The sequence below is a fragment of the Anneissia japonica genome, unplaced genomic scaffold (assembly GCF_011630105.1).
Source record: "Anneissia japonica isolate Jap-2015-1 unplaced genomic scaffold, ASM1163010v1 scaffold913_len64449_cov111, whole genome shotgun sequence".
NCBI lineage: Eukaryota > Metazoa > Echinodermata > Crinoidea > Comatulida > Comatulidae > Anneissia > Anneissia japonica.
In genome coordinates, this window is record NW_022682597.1 from 1 (window position 1) to 17,329 (window position 17,329).

Here is a 17,329-nt window from a genome sequence, read left to right on the forward strand (position 1 = left end):
CTTTTTCATATGGCAAAAAAAAAATGTTGAATTCGAATGCTGAAAAAATGACCGAGAAAAAGATCGTTTTCGTATTTTTAAAAATTGTTCAATCATAAAACACGCCACCAACAGAAGTTAAGAGATAGGATGGACGGGAGTCTTTTCGTATGAAAGTGCATATTGAGCAGGAAAACGTGCTCGGCAGCAGTTGTGTAGGCTTAGGCCTAGCAAGGCAATTAAACAGAAGGACATAACTCTGGCATCGACATTCTATGCGCACGTGCGTCCCTACACACTGAACGTCACAAAAACCATAGCAACCAGACCATAAACCGTCGGCGTATGTGACGATTTACCCACCCGCGTGTTAGTTGCCATGATTACAAAGGCCTAATGATATTTTGCACTAACATCTACTCAAATGTTCGTTTTGTGCACCATAGTCCAACATCGTCAAAATGACAGTTTAATATTTAATACATAAGAACATGAAATTTTATAAGATTTGTAAATTTTAAATTGCTATAACTTTTCAATTTTTGGTCAATTTTCACAAATCAAATTGCAGTTTATAGAAGCATTTAACAAGCTTGCGGTCAAAAGAAATCATATGTAACAGACATTGCGAAGAACCCAAAATTACATCATAAAACGTATGACATGCATAGACAAATAATTGACGACTGTACTTGCAACTAGTATCGGATTGTCGATACTGCAGTAAAGATCAAAGGACTGTACGCACACGCTATGTTCGAGAGCGGAGATGTGTGTCCTTCTGTTGAATTACCTTGGGCCTAGGCAGGAACGTTTAGGCCTCCCCAAAAAAATTCAACTGTGATGTAGGCCTATGGGACACTTTGTATTTATTGTATGTTCTCAGTCAATTCGATTCATTGAATGAATACAAAATAGGCCTATCCTATTCTGATAAGTACAGTTTTTTTTTTTTTTTTTTTTTCCAAGATGGCTGACAGAAGCAGTATTTGTTACTGTCTTAAACTTTTCTCGGCAATATGTATCTTCGGTTTGTTTTTTTCTATTTTGAACTCTTTATGTTTACTGTACAACCAATCTGAACTGTCTAGCTGATAATCCTGCTAGAATTTATACCAAAGAAGCTGTATTTAACTCCATATTTCTAGGTGGCAACCATGGCTTTTACGCCTCATGGAGCTATTCTACACAGGACAATACCTCTTTTCCTATTGGTTTGTTTTGTTTACATTGGCAAGCTCACTTTCCTGATCGCAGTGTTACAATTACTAAGCGTACTCGTAAGTTTAAAGGAGGCCCTCAGGCATTCTACTCGAATCAACGCAGTACGTGTACGTTCCATCTATGTTTTTTTAATAATTCAAGATGGTGATGTTGAAACAAACCCTGGTCCTGACAAAGAGAAATGTAGCATTTGCAACAAATCGGCAAAAGAAAAGCATGAGGCCATGTGTTGGCCTTAGTTTAAAAGAATTCCGAATGCTTACCAATGTCAACTCATTAAATGTATGGACATGCCAAACCTGTACCCTACCAAATTTCAGTGATTCTTTTTTTAATTTCCGGATCTTCTTCAACCAGTTTCAACTCCCAGATGGACGCTGATGTTAAAGTACACTTGACAATCATCACGGAAATGCTATAAATGGAATTAAAGTAATGCCAGAAGTATCATTAGGAACTTGTGTGATCTCAAGACGCTCACTGCTGATATTAACCCAGACATTGTCTTCATTTCTGAAACGTGGCTGGACTCTTAATTCTGAATTATTGGACTCTAGTTACATCATCAATAGATATGACCGTAATAGGTGTGGGGGTGGGGTTTTAATTGCTTGTAAACATTATCTCAAGCCTTGTGTTATTGATATTAATATAAATCCATCATTGAAATTGTTTATACAGAGGTGACAATGAAATGTGGAATGGTACTGTTGGGATGTATTTACAGGCCCCCCTTCCTCTAATACATCTTTTTTTGACTATTTTGAGGAGGTCATTGATCATGTGTTTACCATCTCACACAAATACCAGGTTATTGTTTTGTCTGGAGATTTTAATATTCCAATGAATGTGCCTTATAGATTACAGTCCCTACTTACCTCCATCACAGATAATTTAAATCTTGTTCAGCTTGTTAATTTTGTCACTCGTAGGTTTAATCACAACAACTCTGATGGAAATATTATTGATTTGTTATTTTCCAATCGACCATGATTCAATTTTATTTCACCTCTCTTGTAAAAGGTTCACACAGAAAATATCTCGTTCCATTTATTGTTATTCTAAAATTGACTTCAACTCATTTCATCTCAGATTTTTTAATACTGATTGGAACTCCTGCCTTGTCAATGGTGATGTAAACGCATCTTGGGCTAACTTTTATCACATGTTCATGAACGCCATTAATGATGTCATTTCGAAAGTTAAATGTCGAGGTAGAAAACATGCCCCTGGATTACAAATGACATTTTTCGTTTGTCTAGAAAAAAACAGATTATTTAAAAATGCAATCCGCCATAAAGGTGACCCTAAAAAATGGAATCGATACAAATTATGTTGTAACCATGTTCGTTTTTTTTTCAAAAAAAGCATATATCGATTACGTAAATAATATTTCATCCTATTGTAAATCTAACCCTCAAAAGTTCTGGGCATTTGTTTACTAACTTGACTGACATTGCCACTGCTTTTAATTCTTTTTTTCACTCTAACTTTTCTTAGAATATCCATAATACTGATTTTCCTATTTCGTCATTCGATGCACATATCGATAAGCTGACTGATATTCGCACAACAGAACGTGAAGTCTATAAACTCCTTGCTTCTATTCCTTCTCGCAAATCCTCTGGTCCTGACTCCATAACTCCTAACATGATTAAACTCTCCTCACCATACATTTCATTTATAGTTACAAAAATTTTTAACATGTCTTTAGCCACAGGTAAAATTCCAAATGATTGGAAGAAAGCTGTTGTGGTCCCAATTCACAAAGGAGGAGAACTTAATAACATCACTAATTACCAATTTTCTGAAAGTTACTTGAAAAGATAGTTAGTTCACATCTCACTCCTTTCATTGAATCCAATTGTTTAACATCCAACGAACAGCATGGATTTACTAGAGGTAGATCCTGTACTACACAACTTTGTACAGTACTTAAATCCATGACTGGACAAAAATTCTTGACATTTCAAATCCTCCTCGTATCGATGCAATTTTTCTTGATTGGGCAAAGGCATTTGACTGAGTAAACCATAAGCTTTTGCTTTTTAAACTGAATGCCAACACGATTTAAATAATATCTCAACTTGGTGCACTAATAACTATATGCAATTAAACTCTAACAAATGTAAAGTCATGCACATCACTAGATCAAATAAAAATTTTGCTACAAATTACTACATCAATGATTCCACCCTTGATTTAGTTCCTTTCCATAAACATCTTGGTATTTTTTTGTCTTGCAATTTTAGTTGGGGTAAACAAGTTGATTATACTACTTCTCGTGCTGCAAAGATGCTTGGGTTTATCACCAGATTAGGAGGACGCAGGGTAACGAGGCATATCGTAGTCTGTACTTAGCAATGTGCCGCCCTTTACTTGAATATGGCATACCAGCTTGGTTGCCATTTCAGGTAGGTCATATAAAATGTATTGAAAGGGTTCAGCACAGATTTTCGAGAGCGTATTGCGGTGGTCCTTGGTACTCTCGTCTTTCTTAATCTGATAGACTCAAGCATCTCCACATCTCACCATTGAATGCTCGTTTCCTTTATATTCATCTAGACATTCTACTTCATTAAAATTTATAGAAAAATTTGCTCGCACCAATGCTTTTAAATACTCCCCTTTTATTCATTTTAGTAGGCTTTTTAATTCTCTCCCGGACAATGTCAGATGCTCATTAAATCACTTAGCCAAGAATACAGTATCTCAACAATTATATCCACATCTTCTGATTGGCTCATTATATAAGTTCATATCTGTTGTTCTTACTGTTTTTAATGTCATCTTGGATTTTTATTTATTTATATATATATATATATATATCTGTCTCTTATACACATCTAGATGTGTATAAGAGACAGTATATATATATATAAAACTGGAAGGCTGCATTGGCAAACAAAATAGATAAAACAAAAAACTCCGGAGAGAAAGTAATAAGTTGCCAGGTATATATTTATTTAATAGTGAGCAAACGTTTTCGGTTATCAACCTTTGTCAAGCTCATATATATATATATAAAATCAAAGAAGCTGCATAGGCAGAGTGATAGGATATAAAATCAAAAGCAACACGGTTGTAATCTGCCTCAGTAGAAATTTATTTGATACGACATGTTTCGGGCATAGCCCATCATCAGGTATGAAAAGCTGTGACAAGAATAGATAAATAAGTAGCAGTACATTAACAAAAGTATAACGTGATGTGTGTAAAAAGTAAAAGTATATGTGTGTGTGTGTGTGTGTATGTATATGTATATATATGTGTATATATGTATGTACGTGTATGTGTTGGTGTGTGTTTGTGTACGCGTATATGTATATGTATGTTTGTTTATGTGTGATGTATGTTTGTTTATGTGTGTTTGTGTGTATGCATATATATATACTTTTATTTTATTTATTTTTATTTTCTTTTATTTATTTATTTATATATTTATTTTTATTTTTATTATTATTTTTATTATATTTTTTTATTTAAAAATGTTATATAAATTATTGCATGCTATTTAATTTTTAATGACGCTGTTCGGAGAGCCACTTGATAGTTTTTAAACTTTTTTGGCAATCCTTGGAAGGCAACATCATGTTTTTGTTGTATTTTTCCTGAAATTAAATTTGAAATGAATTGAATTGAGTATATGATAAATATACGTATTGACTTAAGAATTATATAAAGACTGTGGGAAGGGAAGACTATCCTACACTAGGACCTACTTATTATGTGGTTTAAAATAAAATTTAGGCCAACATTTTTGCAAACTCTAAATTGTACAATACCGTATAAACAATTTATTCCTTTTGTATATCATTAAACCCCATATATACTTGTTACTTGTTATTTGTATAGCACCTTTCTTTTCAGTTACGAAGTGCTGAAGTACTTTTGCCCTGCACATTGGGTCCACATGCTAAGTTTTGCTGCTGGTAATCAGTGTAGGAGCAAGTAATCCCACCAGGTCCCCATTTATACTCCTGGGTGAAGAGAAGCAATGCAGATGAAAGTGTCTTGCTCAAGGACACAGGCAAAATGCATAGCAAGGGATTGAAACCTCGGTCTTGAGGTTGGGAAACCAAACCGTTCCCGCTGCACCAAACTGCTTCCACTGTGTTCAATATTATCTGCCTACGTAGATTCCTGTTTTTGTTACTTAAAACAAAAAAACAAAACTAGTTAGGCCTAGTCAATTCAATTTTATATAGCCGTTGTGTTACTTTATACAATCACGCCATAACATCATGCAGCAGCAGATTCAGCAGGGGGAGGGGTATAAAAGAGGGAGAAACAATTGAGAAGAGTTAAAGGGAGGAAAGCAGAAAAAAGAAAGTGCACAGCAGAGGACGAAAGGAGAGCTCGATTATTTTACCACTCACTAATTTTGAATTTTTATCAAACCTTACGCTATATCCCCGACACTGATTTTTTTAAACGATTTCATAAACCAGGATATAAAATATCCAAAATGTGGAGACTCAAGATCGTGTTTTCCAGCCGCATTATTACGGAATGTAGTGTACCCAGCTGGAACAGCTATATGCTCAGTGGCATAAGGCATGCGATCTCGTACGGCGGTCTGCAGGGCCACCGACTTTAGGTGTCCGTGGGATGCACCGACCCATAGGATCCTCGCTTTAAAACACCGTGATCTAAAAGGACTTTGTTTATACATAAGAGCATAATGTGTCTCTGACATTGACTGTAGGACATACAGTATATTATATTAATGCAGTGGGGACGGAGTGCCCAGCTGGCCGGAGTGCCCAGCTGGCCAAAGTCCGAAAAAGTGCCACTTCCAGGCATCTAGAGGTGCCATAATCAAAATTTGCTTTGCAAATCTCAGTATAAAATAGACTGTAGGTCCTTATTTAGACTTTGCAACGCCCGTGAGGGAAGTGGGGTTTAGTGGAGGGGGAGCAGCTCTCCCGTCGGGAGTGCCATTTCCGAGCGTCTAGAGGGGCATATTTTAAAAATTTGCTCACCTCAGCCCCAACCTTCGTGGGGCTGAGGTGAGGCGGGTGTGTTTCACCTATTGGCGCCCCTCCCCCCACCCGCTAAAAAATTTCTGGATCTGCCCCTTTCTTGATAAATTAATTAAATCACCTTTCATGTTTGTAAAATAAAAATGCAAACTAATGTTGTGTGTGCTTCCTATCTCCTTATTTCTGTTTGAACGTAAGTTAGACGGTATTATTTCCACTCACAATGAGGGTAATCGCAATTATACTGCTCACACAAAAGTGAAAATTAAAAAAAGGAGAAAAGGAAAAACCTTTTGATTGTTTTTTAAAGTACTGTGCATGCAAAGATAGAATTGGAGTTTTTATTTTTATGAATGTTGTTTGCAGAAAATATATAAGCAGGCATGATTATGATTACCAGGATAAATTGAAAGAAAAAAAAAAAAAATTATGATGAGTATTTCAGTGGCAGATTCAAGAGGCGTCCACCGGGCCCACCCTCACTAATTTTTGGAGAAAAATAAAAAATTGTATTCAAAATTATGTCGGAGAGTGCCATTTTCGGCCAACTAGAGGTGCCATAATCATTAATTTTCTTATCTCAGCCCCAACTATGGTAGGAATGAGATGGTCTGTACTCCATCTGTAAAAGTCAATCCCTGTGCCCCCTCTATTTGGAATTCCTAGACTCACCACTGTATTTTGAAAATGTAGTGTGGAAATAAATTTTAATTGCATTCCTTAAAAATAACTATATACGACTTATAAAAGGCTATAGACGCCAGAGATTTCGGGGGCCCTGGGCAGCCCACCTGACCCTCCCCAAGCTTGCACCTAAGGGCCTATTTTGCAATTCGTCCTCCTCACCTCGCTTTTCACAACGGATCAATTTCCTTCCTTTACCAGCACTCTTGCCTCCCTCCTAATCAAGAATGCCCTCCTATCTTCGTCAATAAAATTATTGAAGCCTCTTCCAAATTGTCTCACTCTAAATCCCCATGCCCATACAATTTTATTGTTAAATTGTTGTATATCAATGCTCTTCTTTTCTTCCTTATCTCTTTATTTTATCCAGTAAGCACTGCACTTTGTCCTTAATCTGGAAAACCACAATTGTTTTCTCAAGTCTTCATCCAAAATTTAACTTTTTAAACTATCACCGTGTTTATCACATCACCGTTCAGCAATCTTCTTGAAGATATCATCTCGCCCCTCAACTCTCTTAAAAATAATCCATTCGTCTCTAAGTTCCTATGTGGTTTTCACATTAGAAATTCTACATTGGACTCCCTCCTCTATGTCACACATAATGTCCTGGAAAAAAATCTTCGCTCCTGTGTCCTCTCTCTTGATATTAAACGTGTATTTGACTCTGTCCCACACACTCATTTTTCCCACTACAGATTTTTCTTTTTCTCCCTTAAGTTCTCAAATTAATTGGCTATCCAATCGGACCCAAACACCATACTTAATGGAATTCCTTTTCAATTACTAGCGGAATTGTAAGCTACGAGGTAGCAGATTAGGCCCCATACAAACCTGGACCCATTACCTTCCATATGCTCCACAATTGAGCGCTTGTCCATTGATAATGGTGTGATGCCCCTATCTGGTGGCAGTACATTTTTTTACGTTCCATTGTGCGCATACAAAATCAGGGCAGTAGAACCTCTTGAAATTCTATACTCTTTGAGTATAGAATCCTTATACGGTCGGACGTATTTGATGTCACAGAGCTCGAAATATGGCGATTTTCAAGTAAGCACAGTGCTCATACATAAAACCGATTTTCTTTTAAGTTAGTTTGTTTATCAAAATTCAAGTAAAGTAGTATGTATTATTATTATGCAAGTAACAATACTGAGGCTATTAAGACGTGGTCTAGGCCTTGGCTTTAAGCTACCAGGGAGATGCTAGCCTAGGCCTCTTCCTACTAGTACTACATACTCTAGCCTAGTTATGAATCATTGCACAATTTTACCTGTCTGTGTTTTTGACTTTAAAATGTCTATAAAAATAGCATTGCCAACAAGTCCAACACAATAATAGTTATTTATCGTATCCGTACTCTCTGATGTGTAAAACGTCGCTCTAGGTCTGTGAGTTAACATGTACTGCAGAAGCACAAATCACAGCTAAATGTAAATAGAGTACGCACACAGTATACTGATCACATCACTATAGCAACCAATGACTGCTGCAACAGTTGATTATCAAAACTAACATAAAGTGATGGTGATTGACTTATAAAGGAATTAGTAGACCATGCATCGTACACTAGCAGAAAATTATAAGGTTAGATTTAATGCATTAAAAAATTTCCTTCGGGCCTTGCAGGCTCCAGGAAATTTTTTTAAGCATTAAATCTAACCTTTGTATAATAATTTTCCAATTGTGTACTATGCACAGCTCTACTAATTGCTTAATAGTAGATACTACTACTGCAGGAACAGTTAGTAGATGGTTTATTTTGAATTTTCTTGTACAGTGATTACATTTCTGCTTCAGTGCTCACTGTTAGTCTGTTAGTTAATTAGAAACCTTTTAACTGGATTCCCAGTCAATGTAGGAACATTGTTCTTCCTTGGGGTCCAGATAACAAAAACTTAAATTTCATATGAAAATAAATAAAAATAAAAATTATAATGAAGTATAAGAAGTAAATCTAAATTAGATCTTTGAAAGATATTAAAGTAAGTGAGTGTATAGTGCTGTGAATTTTTAAAGGTAGGTTATTCCAAAGCTTAATAACACGATATTTAAAAGTTCTTTTACCAGATTCATTTTGAAGACATTTCCATCCTATTGTAGGCATACCATTCGTTCTCACTGAGCGATTGGTATGTTAACCAACTCTGTAATAAAATAAAAGTATTGTTGGATTGGTATGTTGATTTTAGGAATAAGTCTGGTTTGCACCATCAATTGGTTGGTCAGCTATAGGCTAGCATTCTTGAGACTCTTCTAATGGAGCAATTATTGGCAGAGCCAATCATTGCACTTGGGTTGACCTACCAATATTTGTCTGGGAGAAAGCCTAAATATCTTGTTTATACATATTCACTTTAGATATGAAACTGGAAATGATATCTAGAAATATAAAGAAGACCTGGAAGAAAATTGGAGCACTTTTAGGGTTTGCAGAAGAAGAGCTCAATGTTATTAATAAGAAGTTCTTACACAATCCCAGCCTGGAGATGCTCTGGCAGTTGAAAATCAGGATTGATGCTGATGAATTTACAACCATCGTTGATGCACTGGAATCATCGAAAGGTATACAACTTTCTTATTAATCAACTAGTTGATTTGGCTGAAGTTGTGCTCGTCTTCTAAACCTACCTTTTCGGTTTGAGCAAGATGCTGACCCCAGGGCCTCACTGCTGTTTTTGTTCTTGTTACCAGAAATTTGAAAGCGTCCAGCATCGCAATTTTTAACGGACATGCAGGAAATTTTATACTTATAAACTTGAGGTGATTTCCAACAAACATTTATCGCCCTTTTTTAAGTTGGACACTAGGGTTTTCCCTACACCTACAAAACGAAACAGGGGTTTCATCAAGGACTGTACATTATTGTTAAGGATGTGTTCTAAAGAGCTTAAGGTTGTGAGTTCCAATTGCTACTTTTTTTTCCTCCAATTTTAAGAAATTGAATTTTTTTTCAATTTTAAGATATTTTAATTTTGTACAAATGAACATTCTAAATCATAATTTGTTTTGTACAAAACATTCTAATTATTTTAAAATTTCTATCTTATAGCTCTACTAAAAAAACCCAATATAATAACTTGCGCCTGTACTTTATTTAAGTGTGGAGCAACGTGCGGACCAGTAATTATTACGGCCATGATGAAAAACAGCATGTAAATTGTTGAATTATGTTTTCGTGAATAATTAAAATTTTTTACTACTACTACTGAGATAGAGTAGCAGGGGTGACACTAGGATTTGCCGGTTAACGAGAGTAAAGTAGCCGTGGTTGTTAGACGTAGCTCAAAATGTTTCAAAATTGGTCCAGGTTGTGAAGCCCCTGAAAAATATGACAATTTAGGGATTTCTTAAGCTTGTTTAATCGATTTTATAGTCTATTAATATGTAGAAAATACATCTCTTTTTTCTCCCTTACGAATTTGGGTCTTGTGCTCTTCCCTCGTCACAACCCTTTCCCCACTGCAGCCATCCCTCTAGAGTTGGTACTGGTACTGCACTCTTGCTACTTCGGGTCTACAGGGGTCCAGGCAATATTTCTTAACAAAGAACAAACAGGAAAATTATGTTTGGTTTTTTTTTCTGTGTTTATTGTTCCTTGTATCTGGGGTCCAAGTTTTGATATGCCTATCTCTTTACTGATACTTTGCCAAAAAATAAAAAATCAGACTGATGGATCACCAGTTAGCAGTTGTTGTGTTGTAAGAGTTTAAATTATAAATAATCACCTAATTAGTCAGAAAAAAAACACTAAATATCCAAAAGCCTTAGTGCCTGACCCCCCAATCAAGGGTTCTTCGTGACCCTCTGGTCCCAACCTTGTTTGTTCCTCCTCTCTCACATGTTGCTTATCGGGCACCACTAAATGTCAGCCATGCTGCTTCCATTGACCTGAATACTTGAATGGTGGTCTCCTTGGTCCAAAACCAACTCAGCCCAATCCAATGCATCTCATGCCAAAATGACCAACTCGACCCAGATGACAACTACACAAATGATATGGAAATTACCCAAATGAATAGAGATCACAATTACCCATTACTCAAATGATAATTCAATTGAATCAAAACTGAATATTAAATACGAATGCTAAATAATAATACACTGTTACAATGATAATAATAAAATAATAACAATTAATATTATGTTATATTATATATTTTATTATTATAGTATTATGTTTATTATTTTAGTATTAATATAAATATTAATGTGATTTATAATGTTATATATTTTTTTTTTTATTACTGTTACCAAGTTATTTATTATCTGAATTATACTGGCCCATTAATTTTAATAGAATCTATTTGGACAAATAATATGCATACGTCAGAAATTATTTTTTTAAAATTATTTTTTAACCGAAGGACCCAAAAAAGCGGTATGCTGATGATCATGGGGTCCTCACATAAAACATACAATGATCAGAAAAGCAGTACAGAAAATATAAAAAAGAGTACTATACAATTCAAAGTATATGAATTGTCAATTAATAATTTATGTACAAAGAAATAATGCAGTAAAAACTCAATATGAAATAAGATTAATAAATAAATCTATTAAAATGTTATGATCATTTTGGAATTCCATATACATTTTAATTCAATTTTATAACATTTATTCATAAACAAGTATTTTCAGTAAACAACATAAAAATGTTTTGATCCGAACTGGTTTTAGTTTGAGTTGTCGTCTGGGCGGAGTTGGTTTTGATCCAAGTTGTCATCTGGGCCAAGTTGATATTGCTCCGTGTTGGTTTTGGTTTCAAGTTTAATTCGGCCATGTTGGATTGGGCCAAGTTGGTTTTGGCTGAAATGACCTGCTACCTTGTGTCTTAATCCCTGGTGTTCTCTGGGTTCCTGCATGATAATCTAATATCTGGTACCTGGATATTCTATGTGCCTGTCTCCTAACCCTTGATAATATCTGGATTCTAGATTCCTGTGTGCTAATCTCGTATTCTTTGTTATGAGGTGTGAAATCTAGTAGCAATACTTCGGACCTACCTTGAATAGTGGCTTTCAACCTGAAGTCCATGAAAAATAATTGGGGTTCCTCCAAGTGAAAGCACATCCACAAAAAGGTTTGGGAGACAATTTTTCATGATTCCATATTTTCTCATCTAACCGCAGTGTGATACATGTAGATCTACCAATCACTACAAACCTTATCAATAATGAAATAGTGGAATATTAACAATAAGGAAACAAACTTGGTGTTCGTGAAGAATTTCAACATGTCCCAAGGTTTACACGAATGCAAGAAGGTTGGGAACCACTGACCTAGACCATACTAAAGTAACTAAAAAATGTAATGTATCCTGAAGGAATTAAAAAATGTTAATAAAATTGCGATATAAATGTTGTAGTAAATTCTACTTATTGTACTTCACATGAGGTGCAATTTTCTAATTCCCGATATGACAGTTTATCTCAAAATTTTGGTGTAATTTTTCTACCTAGGAAATGCAATTCCTGCAGAAATATTGGCTAGAGGGCCCGATGCATTAGAAGTTTATCAAGCAGCCTTAGAAGAGGGAGAAAGTGACATCAACCTGGTTAGACTCATGGTAATGGGCCCAGAAAATGTTGGCAAGACCTGTCTGATCAACTCCTTATTAGGGAAGGAGTAAGTTAATGTGTACAATAGTAGATATTTTTATTGTGAAGATAGTATAATACATACTCCCAAGTATTGAAATGCACACCTTCATGTCAGGGTTCAATATTTAACATTAATTAGGTCATTATGAATGAATAAATAAGGTCAGTTTCAGAGATCCAAATTAGGAAATAAAGAATCGAATGAGACTCTGGATGCCTTATTCCAATGGCTGTTTTGGAGCATATTAGGCTTTCATTTGTGTGTTGCAGATACATACACACTATATTTTATTTATAGACAGCATCATACAAACAAGCATAGAGTGTGTTGAATACATAATGTGAGGAATCACTGTACTTGAAATTGCCTAAATTTTATAAATACATGTTATTATGTGAAAATTACTGGGTCCTTGGTTCAAAACTTGTATGATTTAAGAATTTTTTGTCACTTCCAAAACCAAGTCTCTAAAGGCAGACTCAGGATTGGCAATAGTCAGTAGCGTAGCTACAGGCAGTGCAGCCAGTGCAAAGCATCGGGACCCAGGGCTGTTAGGGGCCCATTCATAAATCGACCTATAAATAATAATTTAAAATAATTTATAAAAAAAAAATAATAATAAATAATGGCCATCGGGGCCCCTCATTATTCGATTTTTAGTGGAATAATTATTGATTACTGTGTTGATTCCAATTTAGATGAACCCCAGCTGGCCCGACCCCCTATTTTTAAAAAATTATAAAAATATGTGGAAAAGGGAAATTGTATTAATTAATGGTGGAGCTGAGGGGGACTGCATCTTCTGTTTATGAAAATCCCTCCCTGACCCCTCTATTTGGAAATCCCAGATCTGCCAATTTTATGTACCACCAATTTTCTTAATTAGTTTAGAACAGCTGCTGAGACTGAATATTCCCACTTAAAATATTTACAAATCCGATTATATTAGTATTTATTACTAACCTAGGCTTTTAAAAGTAGGGGGTAAAAAAGAAATTCTTATGATGAATTGAGGCATGTTGTGGCAAAATGGCTATGTTGTAGCAAAAATTGAAATTCAAGTTATTGGTATTTTCAGATACCTGAATATGTGATCTTTTCTTTAAAATGAGGGGTCATTTATTGAAATTTTACATTTCAAGTCTAAGTTATTGAAAAGTGTAAGTGCAGCACTCTCCGAGTCAAGATAAAAATAATTTTGCGTAATTGCCTTTGCAATTTATTTGTGCATACATTGTTTAATAGAATTAACTTTCTAGATAACATTAAATAAACGATTTGTTGACCAATTCCAGAACTAATACTTTGGGACATGATAAGACACTGTTGATTTAAAATTAAAAACAAAATTTGGATTTTTTGAGTCCCCATATTAATAGCTCATTTACTCAATACTGGCATGTGCGACAACTTAACCATTTTGTCACAACATGCCTCAATTTTCGGAGAACTTTAGGGAATTCCCCATCACATCAAAGGGCCCGGCAATTAATCTTGCACTGGGGCCCTTTTGCACCTAGCTACGCCGCTGGCGATGGTGAGCTGTCATCATGGTAGGCTGACATTGTGATGCATATCATGAAAGATTGTTATCAGTGTCTCCGCTGAGACTACCACCGACAATCAGGAGACTATAATAGCGTCTTGAGAACTCGGACTAATCACTTGTTCGGCTGTACATCAGCTGACAAAATGAGAGCATTTAATTGTTTAAATTTTTCGATGATCTTGGTTTGTTAATTTTAATTTGATTTTGGGTAACAATTTGGTATTGGTTAACAATTAATGATTCTATTTTTGGAAGACTCTTACATATTTGTTAGTCATTGTGAAGCATTGGGAATCTAACTTGGTTGTTAGAGCATCAACATTTAATTCTGTAAAAGGCAAGTTCTGTTAGAAATTGAAGACAAAATTCTGGCATGTTTAATTACAAAGGTTTAAGATGCATATTTGCCCACAGTGTGAGAACTATTTTTTCATTTGAAGATTTATTGAAGAACACATAATTACTGAAGTCATGGCCATGACAACAACTCTTACATGTGATAACGCTGATAATACCAAGTGGACAGAAAAAAAAATTGATCACAGTAAGGTTCATTTTTTAACCGAACTAGATTTTGGACAATGGTGTCTGTAGGCTATGTTCTTATATGTACTGTATATGGACACCCAGCCCAAACAGTTTGACCAGAAATATTGTTATTCTATATATTTTACATACTGTACTTGTCAATATTAATGTATTGATCAAGGATAATAATGTTGAAAGCATTTAAAAATTATTTTCATTTGTCAACTTCAATATGAATGCTGCTGCCCAGTAGCTCAGCAGTATTTTCAGGGAGGTGCTGTAACAGTTTGTGCAATATTGTTGCCTATTCTGTAAATACATCACAATTGATTTGTGTAATTTTTGTCTTAACTTTATTTTTACTTTCATCCTAATAACATAAAAAAACTAATCTTTAACAGAAGTTGAAATCAAAGACAAGCAGGAAAATGCAGTTGCATCAAAAACAGCGGAGGAGCTACAAAAAATCGTAAGTTGCAAAAAACCAGCAAGTTATTCAAATCAGAAAGGAATTTATATAGAGAAATAAGGAAGTTGGAAATTTGCCACCTAGATTTTTACATGGCCCAGAAAAGGATTTAAGACAAAAAGTTGGAAACTAAACCACAAGTTGGGATGGAAAAAGAATTACACATTAACACACAAACTTTAATTGGCAAGTAGGAGTGAGGGCATTGGAATGTTGCATGCACTCAATTTTATGAATAAAGCCCAAAACTTTTTTACACAGCCATGTTCATCAGTGGTGGCGCCAGGATCTGCCCGACGGAGGGGCTAAAAGCCCTGACGCGGAGGCTAGTGGAGCGAATCGAGTCTCACTTGGCTGGGGCCAGGGGGCTCCCTAGGCGGCCCCCGGTGGAGGTCCAGGGGGCGAGGCCATATGGAAGCCACGGATATTTAATTAATTATGGCGAATTTTTATTACTTATTTGATAGGCATCGAGTTACTATAATATGACTTCATGTAGGCTATGCTTTCTAATGTTGAAATCAGCTTCCAAAACTAAAACATTTTGAATAAAGCAAGAAACAAAGAGTATGCAATGTAACCATCTAATTTATTTTCAAATCCTCATTCTTGAAAGTGAAATTCTATATTTTGGAAATTTTGCATGAAATCTGTCAACCACACTGTCATGGTCGATGTTGCTTCACCTATCACGATGTATTCCAACCATCATGAGGCTATCTAAATGAGCATTTGTCATAACAGAACGCAAATTGTTTTTAATAGTCTCATTGAATTATTATTATTATTATTGTTATTGTTGTTGTGATGAAAAGTTAACACAAACAATATGGTGGTAAACGAATATTACATGTAAATATTTTTTTTTATTTGCTTGTTCCTCGACAAAATTATCGTCTTCCCCCCCTCTGGCGCCACCACTGATGTTCATCAAATAAAACTTGAAAAAAGATCCCGAAACTATGCTCTAAAAAGCCCAGGAGTTGCATAAGATGAAAAAATTACAATCTTAATCTTGGTATGCTATTAAAAATCAGAACATACTGTATATAACAGATATAACCAGTTCTTTATTTTATTTTATTTTTTTGTAGAAAGCCTTATCAAGTCCGAAATACGCAGGTATGATTTTGTAATAAGAAAAATCTATGTTTGTTTCAATTAATTTTAAACCTATAATTTTTTAATCAATTTTCTATTAGATGTTTGTCATTAACCATATATGTCCTATCAGTCACAAAACATGTAACACATTTCTATGGGATTGTTTTTTTTTATAAAGAAAACAAGTTGATCAACTATGTATGTTTGTAATTTAACATTATTATTAGTTCCTATGCATGTAATGCAATATTTTATTTATTTTATTTATTCTTTCTTTATACTGAATGCACACATAGTACTGATTTCCAAAGTGGTTCAGTTCTTATCTACAAAAACATTTAAAAAGCAGAAAATAACAAAGAGAGCAAAAACTTAACTTTAAAAAAAATATATATATATATATTAAAACATACATATATATATATATATATATATACATATATATGTACACACATACATACATACACACATACATATACATACACACACATATATACATAATATATATATATATATACACATACATACACACACATGTATACAAATATACATACATACATATACACACATAAAAATAAAAGAAACATAGGTAGAAACAAAATTTTGAATAATAAAAATGGGGATATGCAAGGTAAGAGAAAATCAGGTAATAGAGCAGGAGCCCAGGGGTGTCAGCATAGCTGGAAAGTTAACCAATTTCTGTGTATATAGTAATGTTCTATGTGCCTGTCTATGTAGGAGAATGGGCATCTGCCGGTCCCATTGTGGTGGGTGTGGTCAGGAGGGGCATAAAAAGGGCCCCAAAAATTGAGCTAGATCAACTTTTGAATTAACCCAATGAAACCTATCAGAATATATTCGGCATAGTTCAAGATATCACGAATGGACAATGCCAGACATTTCCAGTGGTGGGGGGTGCGTGCCAGACGCAAAAAACCGGTACCCCAAAATTAAGCTAGATCAGCTCGTGAGTTAACCCGATGAAACCTACTGCAAAATGTTGGGCATAGTACCAGGTATCAGGAATGGTCACCGCCAGACATTTTTAATGGTGGGGTATACCTGCCAGACACCCCCAAATACCCCGCCCCCGAAAATTGACCTAGATCAGCTTGTGAGTTAACCCGATAAAACCCTGTCTCTTATACACATCTAGATGTGTATAAGAGACAGCAGGTTCAAGATAACATGAATGGTCAA

General features: G+C 35.1%; 1 protein-coding gene across 1 annotated transcript in view; it reads left to right on the forward strand.

The window, feature by feature from the left end:
* Positions 1-9,238: 9,238 nt before the first annotated feature.
* The window catches only part of LOC117107047, a gene marked incomplete at its 3' end in the record, with an annotated part of 54,057 nt that continues 45,966 nt past the window's right edge, over positions 9,239-17,329 (forward strand). The window contains exons 1-5 of the mRNA XM_033248608.1: positions 9,239-9,440; positions 12,338-12,503; positions 14,469-14,572; positions 14,958-15,025; positions 16,120-16,147. Of these exons, the coding sequence (XP_033104499.1) occupies positions 9,239-9,440; positions 12,338-12,503; positions 14,469-14,572; positions 14,958-15,025; positions 16,120-16,147 (568 nt within the window). The remainder of the gene's footprint in view (positions 9,441-12,337; positions 12,504-14,468; positions 14,573-14,957; positions 15,026-16,119; positions 16,148-17,329) is intronic.